General features: G+C 39.1%; 1 protein-coding gene across 4 annotated transcripts in view; it reads left to right on the top strand.

Annotated features, from left to right (window-relative positions):
- The window catches only part of LOC119480558 (dipeptidyl aminopeptidase-like protein 6), a 239,993-nt gene that overhangs the window by 191,252 nt on the left and 35,206 nt on the right, over positions 1–13,535 (top strand). For all 4 annotated transcript variants that reach the window (XM_037756936.1, XM_037756937.1, XM_037756939.1 and 1 more), the window contains 2 exons: positions 11,428–11,522; positions 12,004–12,078. In XM_037756936.1, the coding sequence (XP_037612864.1) occupies positions 11,428–11,522; positions 12,004–12,078 (170 nt within the window). The remainder of the gene's footprint in view (positions 1–11,427; positions 11,523–12,003; positions 12,079–13,535) is intronic.

Below are 13,535 nucleotides of genomic sequence, written 5' to 3'. Positions count from 1 at the left end.
GTCTTTTAGGGGCCAGTCCAAGTCAATTCTCAAGTCTTTGAGCTAGATTCCAAGTCAATTCTCAAGTCTTTTAGGGGCAAGTTTAAGTCAAGTGTTAAGTCTTTGAGCTACAGTCCAAGTCAAGTCTTAAGAGTTTTAGGGGAAAGTCCAAGTCAAGTCTCAAGTCTTTGAGCTACAGTCCAAGTCAAGTCTTAAGTCTTTTTGAGACAAGTCCAAATCAAGTTTCAAGTCTTTTAGGGGAAAGTCCAAGTCAAGTCTTGAGTCTTTGAGCTAGAGTCTAAGTCTCAAGTCATTGAGGGGCAAGTCTAAGTCAAGTCTTTTAGGGGAAAGTCAAGGTCAAGTCTCAAGTTATTTAAGGGAAAGTCCAAATCAAGTCTCAAGTCTTTGAACTAGAGCCCAAGTCAAGTCTCAAGTCATTTAGGGGAAAGTCCAAGTCAAGTCAAGTCTCAACTCATTGTGTTTACGACTTAAGTGTGACTTGAGTCCAAGTCCAAGTCCCCATCTCTGTGCTCATTTCCATTTCCATGAGAAAAAAACAAAACCACATTAATTTGCATTCACAAATATGAAAAGGATAGTATAAAAGTTACAGGATTGCATTTTGAGAACAGTATCAAAAAAAAGTAAACCAAAAAGATGAATGAAAAATCTTCAAAATAGGAATGTAATTAAATTAAATTTGACAAAGAATAAAAAAATAAAGAAGACATACATTAAATCTGGGAATAGGAACTCATCAGATCTCTCCTGTTTCCCTGTCCCCTACCCTTCTCTACTTACCAACTCATTAGATAAATGAAACAGTGAATCGGTGCATGTGTAAGCTACAACTCTTATTTGCAAGGTGTGATATGAGGGGTTGTCAAATCGCATCATACTATGCGAGTCTGCCCTTTTAAGATATATCTCATCCTTTCCAATTATAACATACTGATTAGATCATGCAGCCACAGTTTAGAGGTATGAACTGTTGTTGGTTTGGGAGTTATGAATGATTATTACAAATAACTCCCAATATGGAAGTATTTGATCAGTGAGATAACTCCTTATAGAGCTTGCGCAATAAGATTGAAATTGTGTTTCCTGTTGGTCAAACAAGAGAGTCTGATCACTGCTATGATGTTTAATGTCATGATTATTATTGTTATAATTGTTATTTTTACGGGCGCTAGCCTCCCTAATGATCGTAATTACTGCGAGCAGGAGCAGGTCTTTTCAAGTTCAGTGATTGGTATGCAAGCATAAGGAAACACACCACTGCTACACTAACACACGCAGGGAAAGGAGGAAGCTATAGAGCACAGGAGGACTGCGGATGGTGAATCCAGCAGTGATGGAGATTGTGGATTTATGAGGAGAATATGAACAGCTGGCAGGCGCTGATGAAATGACCGTCACCTCGGAGGCAGTGAGTCAAATCCATGACACAATGACTTAAGGATTAATTGCAAATTGAGGTTACAGGTTACAAAAAGAGCACTTGGGTGCTCCCTTGGGAGTCATCTTGGAAAGGAATATGGAGTTAAATGAGCAGTGGGTGAGTCTTTGAGGACGTAATGTTTAACAAATTCTCTACTCTACTGCTTTCAGGGGTAATAGACGGATATATATATATATATATAAATGGATATATATGGTCTGCCTGCACCAGACACACAGTGTGTCCAGGCTAATCACAATATGTTCCCCCTGGTGTTCATGGACAGCCAACTGATCCCTCCTCTCACTCCTCAACCCAGTCGCCAGAAAAAAATGTTGGCATTGAACGTTTCTTCAAACTACAGATACGTTAAAAGTCGACATTTCTGAACCAAAAATATGTTTCCTAAATAAGTTTCAACCCAGTTTCACAGTTGCAGAAAGGTAATGCTTTGTTAACGTTGTGAAACAATTGGTTAGGCTTAGGCAACAAAACTGCATAACAATGTAACGTAACAATGTAACAATGTAACAACGTAACGTAACAATGTAACAATGTAACGTAACGACGTAACGTAAAAACGTAACGTAGCAACGTAAATAACAACGTAACGTAAAAACGTAACGTAACAACGTAACATAACGTAACGTAACAACGTAACGTAACAACGTAACATAACAATTTAATGCTACAACTGTAACAACGCAACAAAACCACTATAGTTAGGTTTTATGAAAGAACTACACGGTTGAGATTACAACTACTATGTTTGTACAGTGAAAATGACACTGAACGTTGTGAACACGGGACACAAACAGCTGATCGTAACATGATGCACGGGACACGAACAGCGGTCTCCTGGATGAAAACCTTGAGTTTGTTGGACCCATCCACCTCCCCTCCTGCCCGCCCAGTGTGTCTCTTTTCGCTCTTTAAACTACATCACTTGCTCTGACCTATTGCAAAAAAACATCGCCATTCAACGTATCCCTGGTTTGCAGAAACGTCCAATGCCAACATTTTTTCCTGGCGACTGGGCTGCACTCCTCCCTTTCCAAGGCTGCAATAACAGTGCAAAATGATAACACTGCTCTAAATTACATTCATACAACACAAAATGCCGATCACCCCTTGAAAGAAAACATGGTGATTCATTTTATAGTGTAGGGAGTCCAAGTATTTTTTCTCAGCCTTTGTGGATCTGCACATCTGTTGTTCTGGTCCATGCATATAACCTTGACGTTATCCCGGCATGTTTAAAAGCTATTTTTCCTTAATGCTTCTAAAATGCACCTGTGTTACTGGGGCATAAACTTTTGTTTGTACTCAGCAAATCTTGGAGCTGTTTGTTATTGTTACATCATTACCTTGTGCAGCTTTATCTTGCTGTGTCTGTTGCTTGCTCTCTGTGTTGTTTACGCCTGTTCAAGTGGCGATCAATCATCTTGGGTTCTGTTGGCCTTTACTTGAATTCAAAGGAGGCATTATTCCAAAAAAAGGTTTTACAACTGATGCAAACTGACCTGTGTGTGTGGCTTAATGTCAAAGGGGATTTCAGCAGCAAATTCTGTGTCATGGTGAGTTTAAATGTTTTTGGTGGCTGTCTTTTAACTTTAGGAGGGTGGAACATCAAAGGTATATGAGTCATATATGAAAGAGGTATTTGATTTTTAAGCTGGTTATATCCAGGACCCTGATGTTGAGGATCTAGAAGGGTGCAGTCCTTTGAACATTGCAGGTCTGATGGCGGTATGTCAATCGTTTACTCTTTTAAGGTTAGAATCTAGCTTGGACCCCTGGTGGAAGGTCCAAGTAAACCAACTAATGAAATGGAGGAAAACATTATCTGTGTTTGAGGAGTTAAACAGCATGAAACAGAAATGACTGGGCAGTATGCCGTGTTTTTTAACCTTAATGGTGAACTCAGTAGCAGGAGAGGCAGTGAGTAATGAAACCAGCAGGCACACGCAGATTGGCATTCTTGATAAACATAAATGACTTCCACTGTGAGGACTGGCCAGCAGCAGGTTGGCTGTAGCCCTGGGTGGTTGTTTCATATTTTTGTCAGCATGTTTCATACTTGAGGTTTCTGCTCATTTGTTCGCTCTGGCATTCATTTATTCGCATGCTCATTTATCAAGTCGGTCAGAAATAGAATTCAAATTTCGTGGTGTTGCCAGTACAGCTTTGCAACAGCAGATAAAACATACACACACGCTAAAGTCTCCTTTCAAGAACCATCCACGAATGGAACTGAATTACTCCAAATATATAAGGGGGAGATTTTTAATTAAAACTCCTATTGAATTTTTTATGAACCTATATTTCACAGCACATCTGAGGCAATGGGTGGCAAAGATTTTGGAGACATTTTATTTAGACACATCCAGACACCATAATTCTCCCCCCAGTAGCTTGTGTTGCTTTTATCAGACCAGTCATCATCTGCAGCCTTGAGCACAGACAAATTACCTGTTACAGACAAGAATCCAGAATGTAAAGGTGCTCTATACGATATCCAGAGCATTAATATAGCAGCAAACAGCTATTTTGTATGTAAAGATATAGAGGAGTAATGTCTACCTGCATACGGACTCCCGATTCGACTGTTATCAGGCCATTAAATAGGCATTATCAGTCGCTATAAGCACCTCAGATTTGGTTGATTAGGGGCCTACTGCGCCTACTACGTTGTAAAAGTGAAAGTGAAACTTACAAGCAACACTTTCTAACATTTTCTAAAACTGAATGACACATCACGTTTTGAACACAAACAAAAAGGCTTCTTTAGGTTTAGGCAACAAAACTACAACTTATTTAGGTTTAGGCAACAAAACAACAACTTCTTTAGGTTTAGGCAACAAAACTACAACTTATTTTGGTTTAGGCAATAAAACTACAACTTCTTTAGGTTTAGGAAATAAAACTGCAATTTATTTAGGTTTAGTCAACAAAATTACAATTTATTTAGGTTAAGGCAACAAAACTACAACTTCTTTAGGTTTAGGCAAAAAAGGACACTTGGTTAAATTTAGGGGAAAAATTCGTGTTTCGGGTTAAAATAACTGCAAACACATTGGTGGTGTCACACGTCCCGATTGACAGCGTCATCACGGAAATGTAGCACCCACCCTCCAGTTCCCCCTCAGGTAAATACTGTTAGCTCTATCAGCACTGTTGCTGTTGTTTTCACTGTTAGCACTGTTAGCTGCGAGCTGCGGCTCAGCCATCACCATGTTGACAGCTATGTGGAGGCAATAGAAATGCTCTGAATTTCGTATTAAGCACCTTTAACTCTGCATCCGTGCCCCATCACAGCTAATAATAAAGCCTATGGAAACGACCTATTTCATTCATCCGAATGTGTTTTGTATTCACATAGTGAGGTATTATGTGGAGGTCAAGGTTTGAGGTCCGGGACATTTAGGTATTATACATTCTTACTGTATAAAAGAAAATCTCTATTATCGGTTTCTATGCCCAATATGAGAGGTCATTTCCAAGTAATCTGCTCCATCAGGCTACATTTTAGACTTGATGGGTGCTTTACTCTTAAGGTAAATGATATCATGTGAGGCAAAACAATGAAAAGAACTTGTATGAAGAGGCATTTTTCTCCTTACTAATCCAACAGATCAGCCTCTTACAACTCTTTCTATCAGAACGTGCCTGTTGAGGAGTCTCACAGTGCTCTCAGAGTATGTTTAACCCTCTCAAGACACTCAGGAGAACACTGAATGAGATAAATGATGTGACTAAAGCCTTCCAGAAAGGGTTGAGTGGGAATGGACACGGAGGACTGAGAAGACTGTAGAATGAGCAGCATTGTAAAAAAAGGCTAACTCTGAACAATTGCAGTGCAGTAGAAGGTAATTTCATTTCAAGAGTCTACTAGAGTCAATTTCCTTGAAGTAGTATTAATTAGTCTTTCTGAACTGTTCTGTCTGTCTTATTAAGCTGTCATGTGAGGTGAAAAGGCTTAGTCGAAGCATGACTGAAGCCTATTGTACCATGAAGCCATTGAGGTAATAGCAAAACATGTTGTTCCCCAGGTGAACAGGTGAAGGATGTAGTGGGGGATCAGAGTGTCAGATCTGTATATAATATATTAAGAAGTTTAAAGGGATACTTCACCCACAAAATTACCATTTGTATATCAATTCCTCACCCCGTGTTGCCTTGAATTCTTGAAGAAAACGTTGTTTTTCTCTCATGCCTCCACGGTGAACGAAGAATCCAAAAGTGCAGAAAAGTCTTGACGAACTGAAGTAAATGGGGAATTGTGTTTAACCACAGCAAAACTATATCAAAACATTAGTTTACAACCTCCCACACAATTTGTGCAGTATAATTCAGGTCTCATTTATCCAGTCATATGCTCACTACTTCCCAAACACATGTACATATTTTCTCTAAAACCTTACAAATTAAAACAGTTCTGCAAAAAACATCTCATGCTTGCACAGGCAGGCTACTAAATCAAGAATTCAAGGCAACACAGGGTGAGTAATTGATATGCAAATGGTCATTTTGTGGGTGAATTATTCCTTTAAACTTCTTAATATCTTTTTAGACTCACATTGTACCAAATTATCCTTCCACCTGATCACCCGCTAGGTGAAGTATTCCTTTAACAGAGGAAGAAATGTGATCAGTCAGACGTTCATACAGATTTAAAGAGACTTGAAGAGAATGTTAAAATTGTTACTCAAACTGTTTGTTGTAAATTGTATTTGTCGTATTTTGCATGATACAAATCATGCATCATTTATATAGTTATTTGTTTATCTGTTATGTCATTGACATAGATTTATAAGATACCAGTGCAGTGGTGAACGTTTAGTCAGATAAGAACGTGACCTTGGAGGTGTGGGATTAGAAAGAATAGGGTTTACCGGACCTTATAGTCCGCTCCTTATCTCTGCTTGACGCTAGTGCAACGATGTAACACATTAGCTACTGTTAGCATGACAGACCTAAATCTCCAGCGAAGGGTCTGTGGTCGAGTTGCATTGTGGTTAATGTAGGCTCCGGGTTTTGACAAGTAGGAAGACTGCATGGGATAAAAATGACAATATCTCTGGCATCGATTTTGAAGTGTCCATTGTGAATCTGACAATGCTCTAGGAGTGCAATGTGAAATCGGTGGAGTATTCCTTTAAGGACATGTGTAGCCTTTACGTCACTATATTATGAGCAGTAATATGAGCAGTAAAACATGAAAGGACGTCTTCAATCACAACTAAATCTCATAACAAACAAGCCATTTCTCTTCAGAGAGACCATTAAACCTGCCTCTTTCCATTGTCGATGGGAACATAACTATGCATTTCTGCACTTTTTTTTAATGAGACAATATATTCGTAATATAGGCTTGGCTTGTTTACAGCCTCCTTTATTATTGTCTGACTGCTCGTGTTTCTTGCTCCATCTGACTTTGCTGTAATGATGTTGCCGTGTTTCCAGATCTCAGAGGTTACCTTTATGAGTACGATGTTATAATTAACCGAAATGATGCCCAATGCTATGAAAATTGGACTTACATTGCAATAAACAAAAATTGACCTATAAAAGTGGCAGTTTCACAGATAAAAGACTGTTCCATGAATATGCTTCTATGAAGGGAAGTCCATGGAGTTGAATTGTACAAACCCAATGTAGCAATTTTCCTTCTGTCACTCGAGTGTCGCCTCGCATCTCTGCCTCCCTCTCTTCCCGCTTCCTGGCGCTCCCCGTGCCTCCCCGGAGTGAGGCTGGGTTAAGGGCTGTGCCCAGGGCAGGAGGCTGTATTAATAAGACATACTACCGCGGAAAGGTATAGATCAGAGCAGAAAACAGCGCCCTGGGCTAATGCACAGCGAGTGAAAGTAAATGGGGAAAGAGAAAGAGAGAGAGCTAGAAAGAGATAGATTGAAGGGAAGACATAATGCCTAGGGTACTGTGAAAGAATAGATGGCTCTGGGTCTTTGAAAGAGCAGAAAACAAAGAGTTGGAGAGGTGAAGGAGGGATGATAAGGTCTAAAATGATGAACTCAGCAGGAGGGCTTATAAAAGGCCAGTGATGGGGAGGATTTGAGAGATCTGAGGTGTATCTGAGGTGTCTTGGGGCGTGTGGATAAAGGAGGAGATCAGCTATTGGGTGAGGAATAAAGATGGAAAAAAAAGGTGTCTTAAAGATACAGTTTAAAATGAAGCCTGACCATGAAAACAGAGCAAGTCACGAAGCAAAATAAAGTCCAGTCAATCTCTTTGACCGCTTATTTGTCACCATGTTGTCTTTCTTTTTTACACATTCAAGCCCCATCGCCTGCGATTACCATATCAAATATAAAAGTAGACCGCTTATCAAGGTGCCAAACGGAGTCAAACTAAGATAATGGAGCACGGGGAAAAAAAAGCAGTACTCTTTTATTTATCTCCATGATTTCCATGAAGGAGTCCATTTATAGCCTTGTTAGTATGCCGATGGTTGGAGACAATAGCTGTTGAGGGGGCGTTTGGCTATGCCAATCTAAAAATGTCTGAAACTGCTCTCCCCAGCACGTTCTGAATTAAAGCCATTGTGATGGTAATTTTGTCACCTCTAATGGTCAATTAGATATGCTAGCAGATAGAGTGCACTCTGCATAACAATCTCTGGGTTCTAATTACCTCGCCAAATGGAGTGGTTGCTCGTGCGCCTATGGATCACTAAAGCAATAAGACAGAGGGGCGCAGATAGATTGAAGGTGAAAGGGGGCAGTTGCTGTATTAAACTTATCCTTCCCTGATAAAGGCCTGATGGATGAGGAGCTGTATGAACTTTCATACATCTTTCAAATAATGGCTCCCTTCAAGGGTTTCCTCTGGTGGCCTGAACTCTCTGTGTTTGGGCTGGAAGCTTTTGTATTCAGGCGTATTGCAAGCTGTGCGTTGACATGACTCTGAATAGGTCAGATTTTTGAGCACTTTTGTTAAACCTAGCATTTATTTTGGGAAAAATGTCACTCTCTCGTTCTGCACATTGTGTAAAGGACCATAAAAGTGTATTAAAAAGCCATTTCCTCAATTCCCTTCAAATTATAAGTCAACCTGTTCTCACTCCCAACTCGTCAAATACAGACGCTTGGTCGGTGGCCCTCGGCCTCTGATACTGACGCACCGAGGCACCCTTTAGCGTCTGTATGAGACACACCAGGCGTTCAACTAACTCCAACGTAAACCCATCCGCTTCATTATTAGACAGCCAGAGCAACTGACGTAGGATAAAGAGCGAGAAAGTCCGCGTCAGGTGGGCAGTAGTGGAGGTTAGACGAGACCATTGTTTGTGTACCGTGTGAAACCAAGTCAGCGTTGACTTATTTTACCTTTTTTCTTTAACTCAACTAACTCCAGTTACATAACAAGCGTACTTATTTACATAAAAAAACATAATAATTTTAACCCCAACCACGATCATTTCCTAAGCCTAACCAAGTACTGTTGTTGCATAAACCTAACCAAGTAGTTTTGTTGCATGAGTAAACTTAAAAACTAAGTAAACCTACGCTGGAAGTTTATTATATATAAAGACGCTGTATGCATGAAATGAGTGGAAACTGACATGCCATCCCAGACATGTCCGAAACTGACTCAAGAATGGTAGTTAGAGCATCATAGTTTGGAGCGCAGGTCCACTGACAAAGCATTGATATTTGACAAGTTGGGAGTGAGAATATGTTGCATGAGTGGTGGGGTTCTCCACGGACACACAGTTTTCTTCGAAACTTAGAAATGTTTTAGATATTTCAAATAAGAGATTTCTGTATTTGTGTTTTTTTCTCTGAGCTCTTCTAACTGTCACGTACTTCCGTGCACCAGTCAGGATTTCGTTTGTGATGACAACTGTAAGAATCTCTTTAAAACAAACTAGTGTCTTTTGAAAGAGAAGTATAAGTCATATTTGGTGTTTATTGACAATAAACATTCCAATACACTTGCAGGTCGCCCTGCAGACTGACCTGCAGCTGCAACTGTGTGTTTGGGAAGCCGGACGTGTTCAATCACACTGTGATTGAAACAAACTGGCCAGACAGTTTATGATTGAGTCGGGAGCACTTGATTTGACATACCTTCACACATAACAAGGCTGCAGAATTGCAACTGATAAAGTTTGATGTATTGTTGAAGCCAAAATTGTGATCACACAATCATTTTTACAAGTAATTGCGCAGCCATGCTACCTAAGCCCTGCTTTTATATCCATTTAATGTTCTGCTCGACTGTTTGACAGAGCACATTTTGAGTCACTATTGAAAAATGTGCTGAACTTAACTCAACCTGATTGAGACTACTCTATCACTGGGTCTAGGTATGTTATGCTAAAAAAAATCCACTAGATGTTTTTAAAAAGCAGGACTTTTCAGTCCGCCTCCTTACAGGAAGTTAGCCACAAAAAAGTCACTACAGACATCAGGACTCTATTTGGTCTAATTTTCAAAAGTAAGCATATTTTTTGACATATAATAGTTTCAGAGGCCTTAATAAATATAATTATGTAACTTGATAAAAAAAAACTCAATTAACCTGCAAATAATCTTCTAAAAACATGCTCAAACAATTCAATTGTCTTTTTATGGTAAATAGCTACAAATTTTATTAAAATGCTATTTGCTAAAAAACAAACAAACTTTAGGTCATTCATCATTGTTAATATAATACATTTAATTAGTTATTCCATTATATATGTCCAGAAATAATTTAATAAGTATGATTTTTTTTACTGTCTAAAAGCATACTTGACCAAACAGTTGAATTGTCATTAGTAGTAAAAGTAGTGATGCTAAGATAATAAATTAACAATTTTTATGAAATAAAAAAAACTTCTGAACATGTCACTGTTGTTAATATCATATAGTTATGTATATCATATATTTACATTTATATACTTATTACATTATATATTTGAGGAAAATCAGCATGATTTTTCACCATTTCTGGGATCAAAGTAACTTACTGAGTAAATATATGGAAATATCAGTAGTACTGGTAATAGTACTAATTCCATGGTAACAATTTTACATATGTTAGTATACTATTACCAGTACTAGCATAATAACAGTACATGGTTTGTTGTTTACTTTTGCCATGAAGCAACATCTCAACCATTTGGTAGAGGCCTATATTAAACAATAATAAAAATAAAAAACTGTGGGGTCTGATTAATAAAAAAAACACTGATTGTTGTTGTTATTGCCCCAAAGACATGAAAAATGCAATGATATTTTTTTTCCATTGTTTTTTTCTTAGTGAGGACATTCATATTTGAATCCGCCACACATGCCTCTTTGTGACCCATTAATACTTGTCGATAAAATATGCACTTTTTGGGTTGCTTATAGATTAATAAAACTCTCCAACAAGCCTAATTTAATATGCCTTTAATATTAAAAAGGTAATAAATAGAAGCATCCACTAAAATTTGATTATGTCGTCAATGCTCACCACAGCTAATAACTTTGCTTTTTCTATCAAGCCATCAGCTATTTAACGTTTTCAAAGGGTTAATGTCTTGTTTTGAAACCATACTTTTAATTTCTAGTGCTACTTCCTGCACAGAATGCATATGCAGGAGACTAGACAATTAAAAAGCCTGTTTTACTTCTGACATATTGGACACAAGGCTACATCAGGTGCCAAGCTCATGACTTACTTAGTAGTACTAAGTGATCTTTCACTCTCTCTGTCTCGGGTCACTAATGTAAGTTCTTTTGTTCTCCACCTGTTGAGTGTCCGGTGATACAGGATTTCTATGTAAGGAGCTTAATTATTGCTCTCTAGTGTTCTGACTGTAAAAGGTCAGCGAGTGTATCTGCCCATTTGTCTGACCCACAGGATGAATTTGAGGGTACTGGTTTGTAGGTTGGTTTTCTCAGGAATTATTTAGTTTTATTTTGAAAGGGCAGTATAATTATGTATGTTTGTGTCTGTGGTCATTACGGTATTTATTTTTAGTTTTAAAGTCTCTATTTCTGTCCTTCTCCTTGCAGGTAATGAGCTATTATACCGTAATCGTGATGGCGACGTCGTCAAGCTCAACGTCGACACCGATGAAAAGACCATCTTGGTGCATAACAAGAAGTTTGTAAGTCTTTTTGCCATCTTTTCTTTTCTCTCTGCTTCCTCACAATCACAGGACTAAAGAACGGACCATTGCTGCCTATGAATCAAATTAAAACTTTTCTTATAGTGTCAGCAAATCAAAGCACCCAAAGCTCTTTTTTATTACAAAGCTTAATCAAATGATCCATTATTGCTGTGAAATGTGAACTGCATAGTTAAAACTTAGGGCATGGTTATGCGGGGGGAAAACGTTGAGATGGAAATGGAGATGTAGCGTCGTCAGTGCTTTGGCGGCTTCAGTGACGACATACAACATTATGTCCGCCATCAAATCGCCGAGCCCTAGTGCAAAGATTAATGCTACTCCCATTTGCTTCAAGAGCCGAGCAATCCGTCAAACGCAGTCACTTAAGAACTAGTTTAATGAAAAAATACCACGCATGGTTAGAGGTCTCATCTTTTTGTCTTTTTCCCCCCCTCTTACATCTGCCTTTGCTTCTCAGGAAATGTACAAAGCCAGCAAGTATGAGGTGTCTCCTGACATGAAGCATGTGCTGCTGGCCTACAACGTTGCACCGGTGAGCTTCTCATTTGTTTGCTTGTTTTTTGAATTAGCAAAGTGACAGCCAAATATGTCAGCCGACTCCACTTGAGGGTGGGGTATGTGCTCGTGTAGTGCATCGAAGCCAGGGGAGAGAGAGGAAAGGAGGGAGGGGGGGAGAAAGTAATCATGGCGGGGTGTGAAGGCCTGTCGCACACCGCTGCCTGTCAGCGATGGCGGCGGGGGCCAGCACAGCCGAGTGGAACTGTAGCGAGGGAGGCAGAAACACAAACAAACCCCTCGGCGCTGAAACGGTCTCGCAGGGAGGGAGACGAGATCGACAGGAGGAACAGGAACCATTGGCTGGGAATTTATCATTTCTGTGCAATTCTGAATAAAGTGCCCCATGACTACATCAGCTGTGCCAGCACCTTGATATGCATCAAAGCTTTTCAGCTCCTAATATAGGTAGATCAGATATATTGAATCATTTTGCTAGCTGATGACTGTGTGTTTACTCCATTCCACTCCACCACTGAGTCACTGTGGAGAGTTTGTGCTCATTGTTAGTGTGTGAGAGATGCTGGGAGAGATATAAGCCTGTGTTATTGCCTGAGATGAATAGAAAATATTATGACACACTAGAGATGCCTATTGTGTTGTGCTGCATTTGTTTGCATTTATTATTCCATCCAAACCTCCATCACCTTGATAGATGACTGTCATTCCTGCTATAAGCTCACCGTAGCGGCACACAATGCACACTCACGCACTCCTCATCTCTATAACATGATGTTTGGATCGCGGGTGTTCATAATGAACAGTGTCTGCATACCAACACACAAACAAATCATCCTCTGTTTGAATTTGAATTTGTCTCTATTTGGCAGTCAATTAATATGTTCCTACATTTGTAGCATAAACAAAACTAAATATTTGTAACACAAATATTGTAGAAAAACATCAAGAACTGTTCATAAATAGTTAATATTTCAAAGATGAAAAGTGAGGTTTTCAGTGTGTAGTGTATTTCCAGCCGTCTCATAAAAGTTACATTCCCATATATCTAAACTACATTGTGGATTATGCTTTGAGGGAAACATATTTTTGTCAACATTTAAACATTATTTTGTCTTTTTTGTCTTTTTCCTGGAGACCGTTGTTAGTGTCCTGTGTGAAACTAAAAGTCAACGTTCATTTTATTGTGATTAATGTCTGTAGCTTAACAACGTAACAAACGTTTTAAAGGAACAGTGTGTAACAATTACAGTGATCTATTGGCAGAAATGGAATATGATATTAATAAATGTTTTTTTGGTGTATAATCACCTGAAAATAAGAATCACTGTTTTTTTTACCTCAGAATGAGCCGTTTATAGCTACATAGGGAGCGGGTCCTCTTTACGGAGCCGGCCGCCATGTTTCTACAGTAGCCCAGAATGGACAAATTGCGGTGTTGATTTTTCTTGCGTGGGCTGGAGTCGATAACGTTAC

Source organism: Sebastes umbrosus, chromosome 21, assembly GCF_015220745.1.
Source record: "Sebastes umbrosus isolate fSebUmb1 chromosome 21, fSebUmb1.pri, whole genome shotgun sequence".
Taxonomy (NCBI): Eukaryota; Metazoa; Chordata; class Actinopteri; order Perciformes; family Sebastidae; genus Sebastes; species Sebastes umbrosus.
This window is presented reverse-complemented; position numbering and strand designations above follow the sequence as displayed.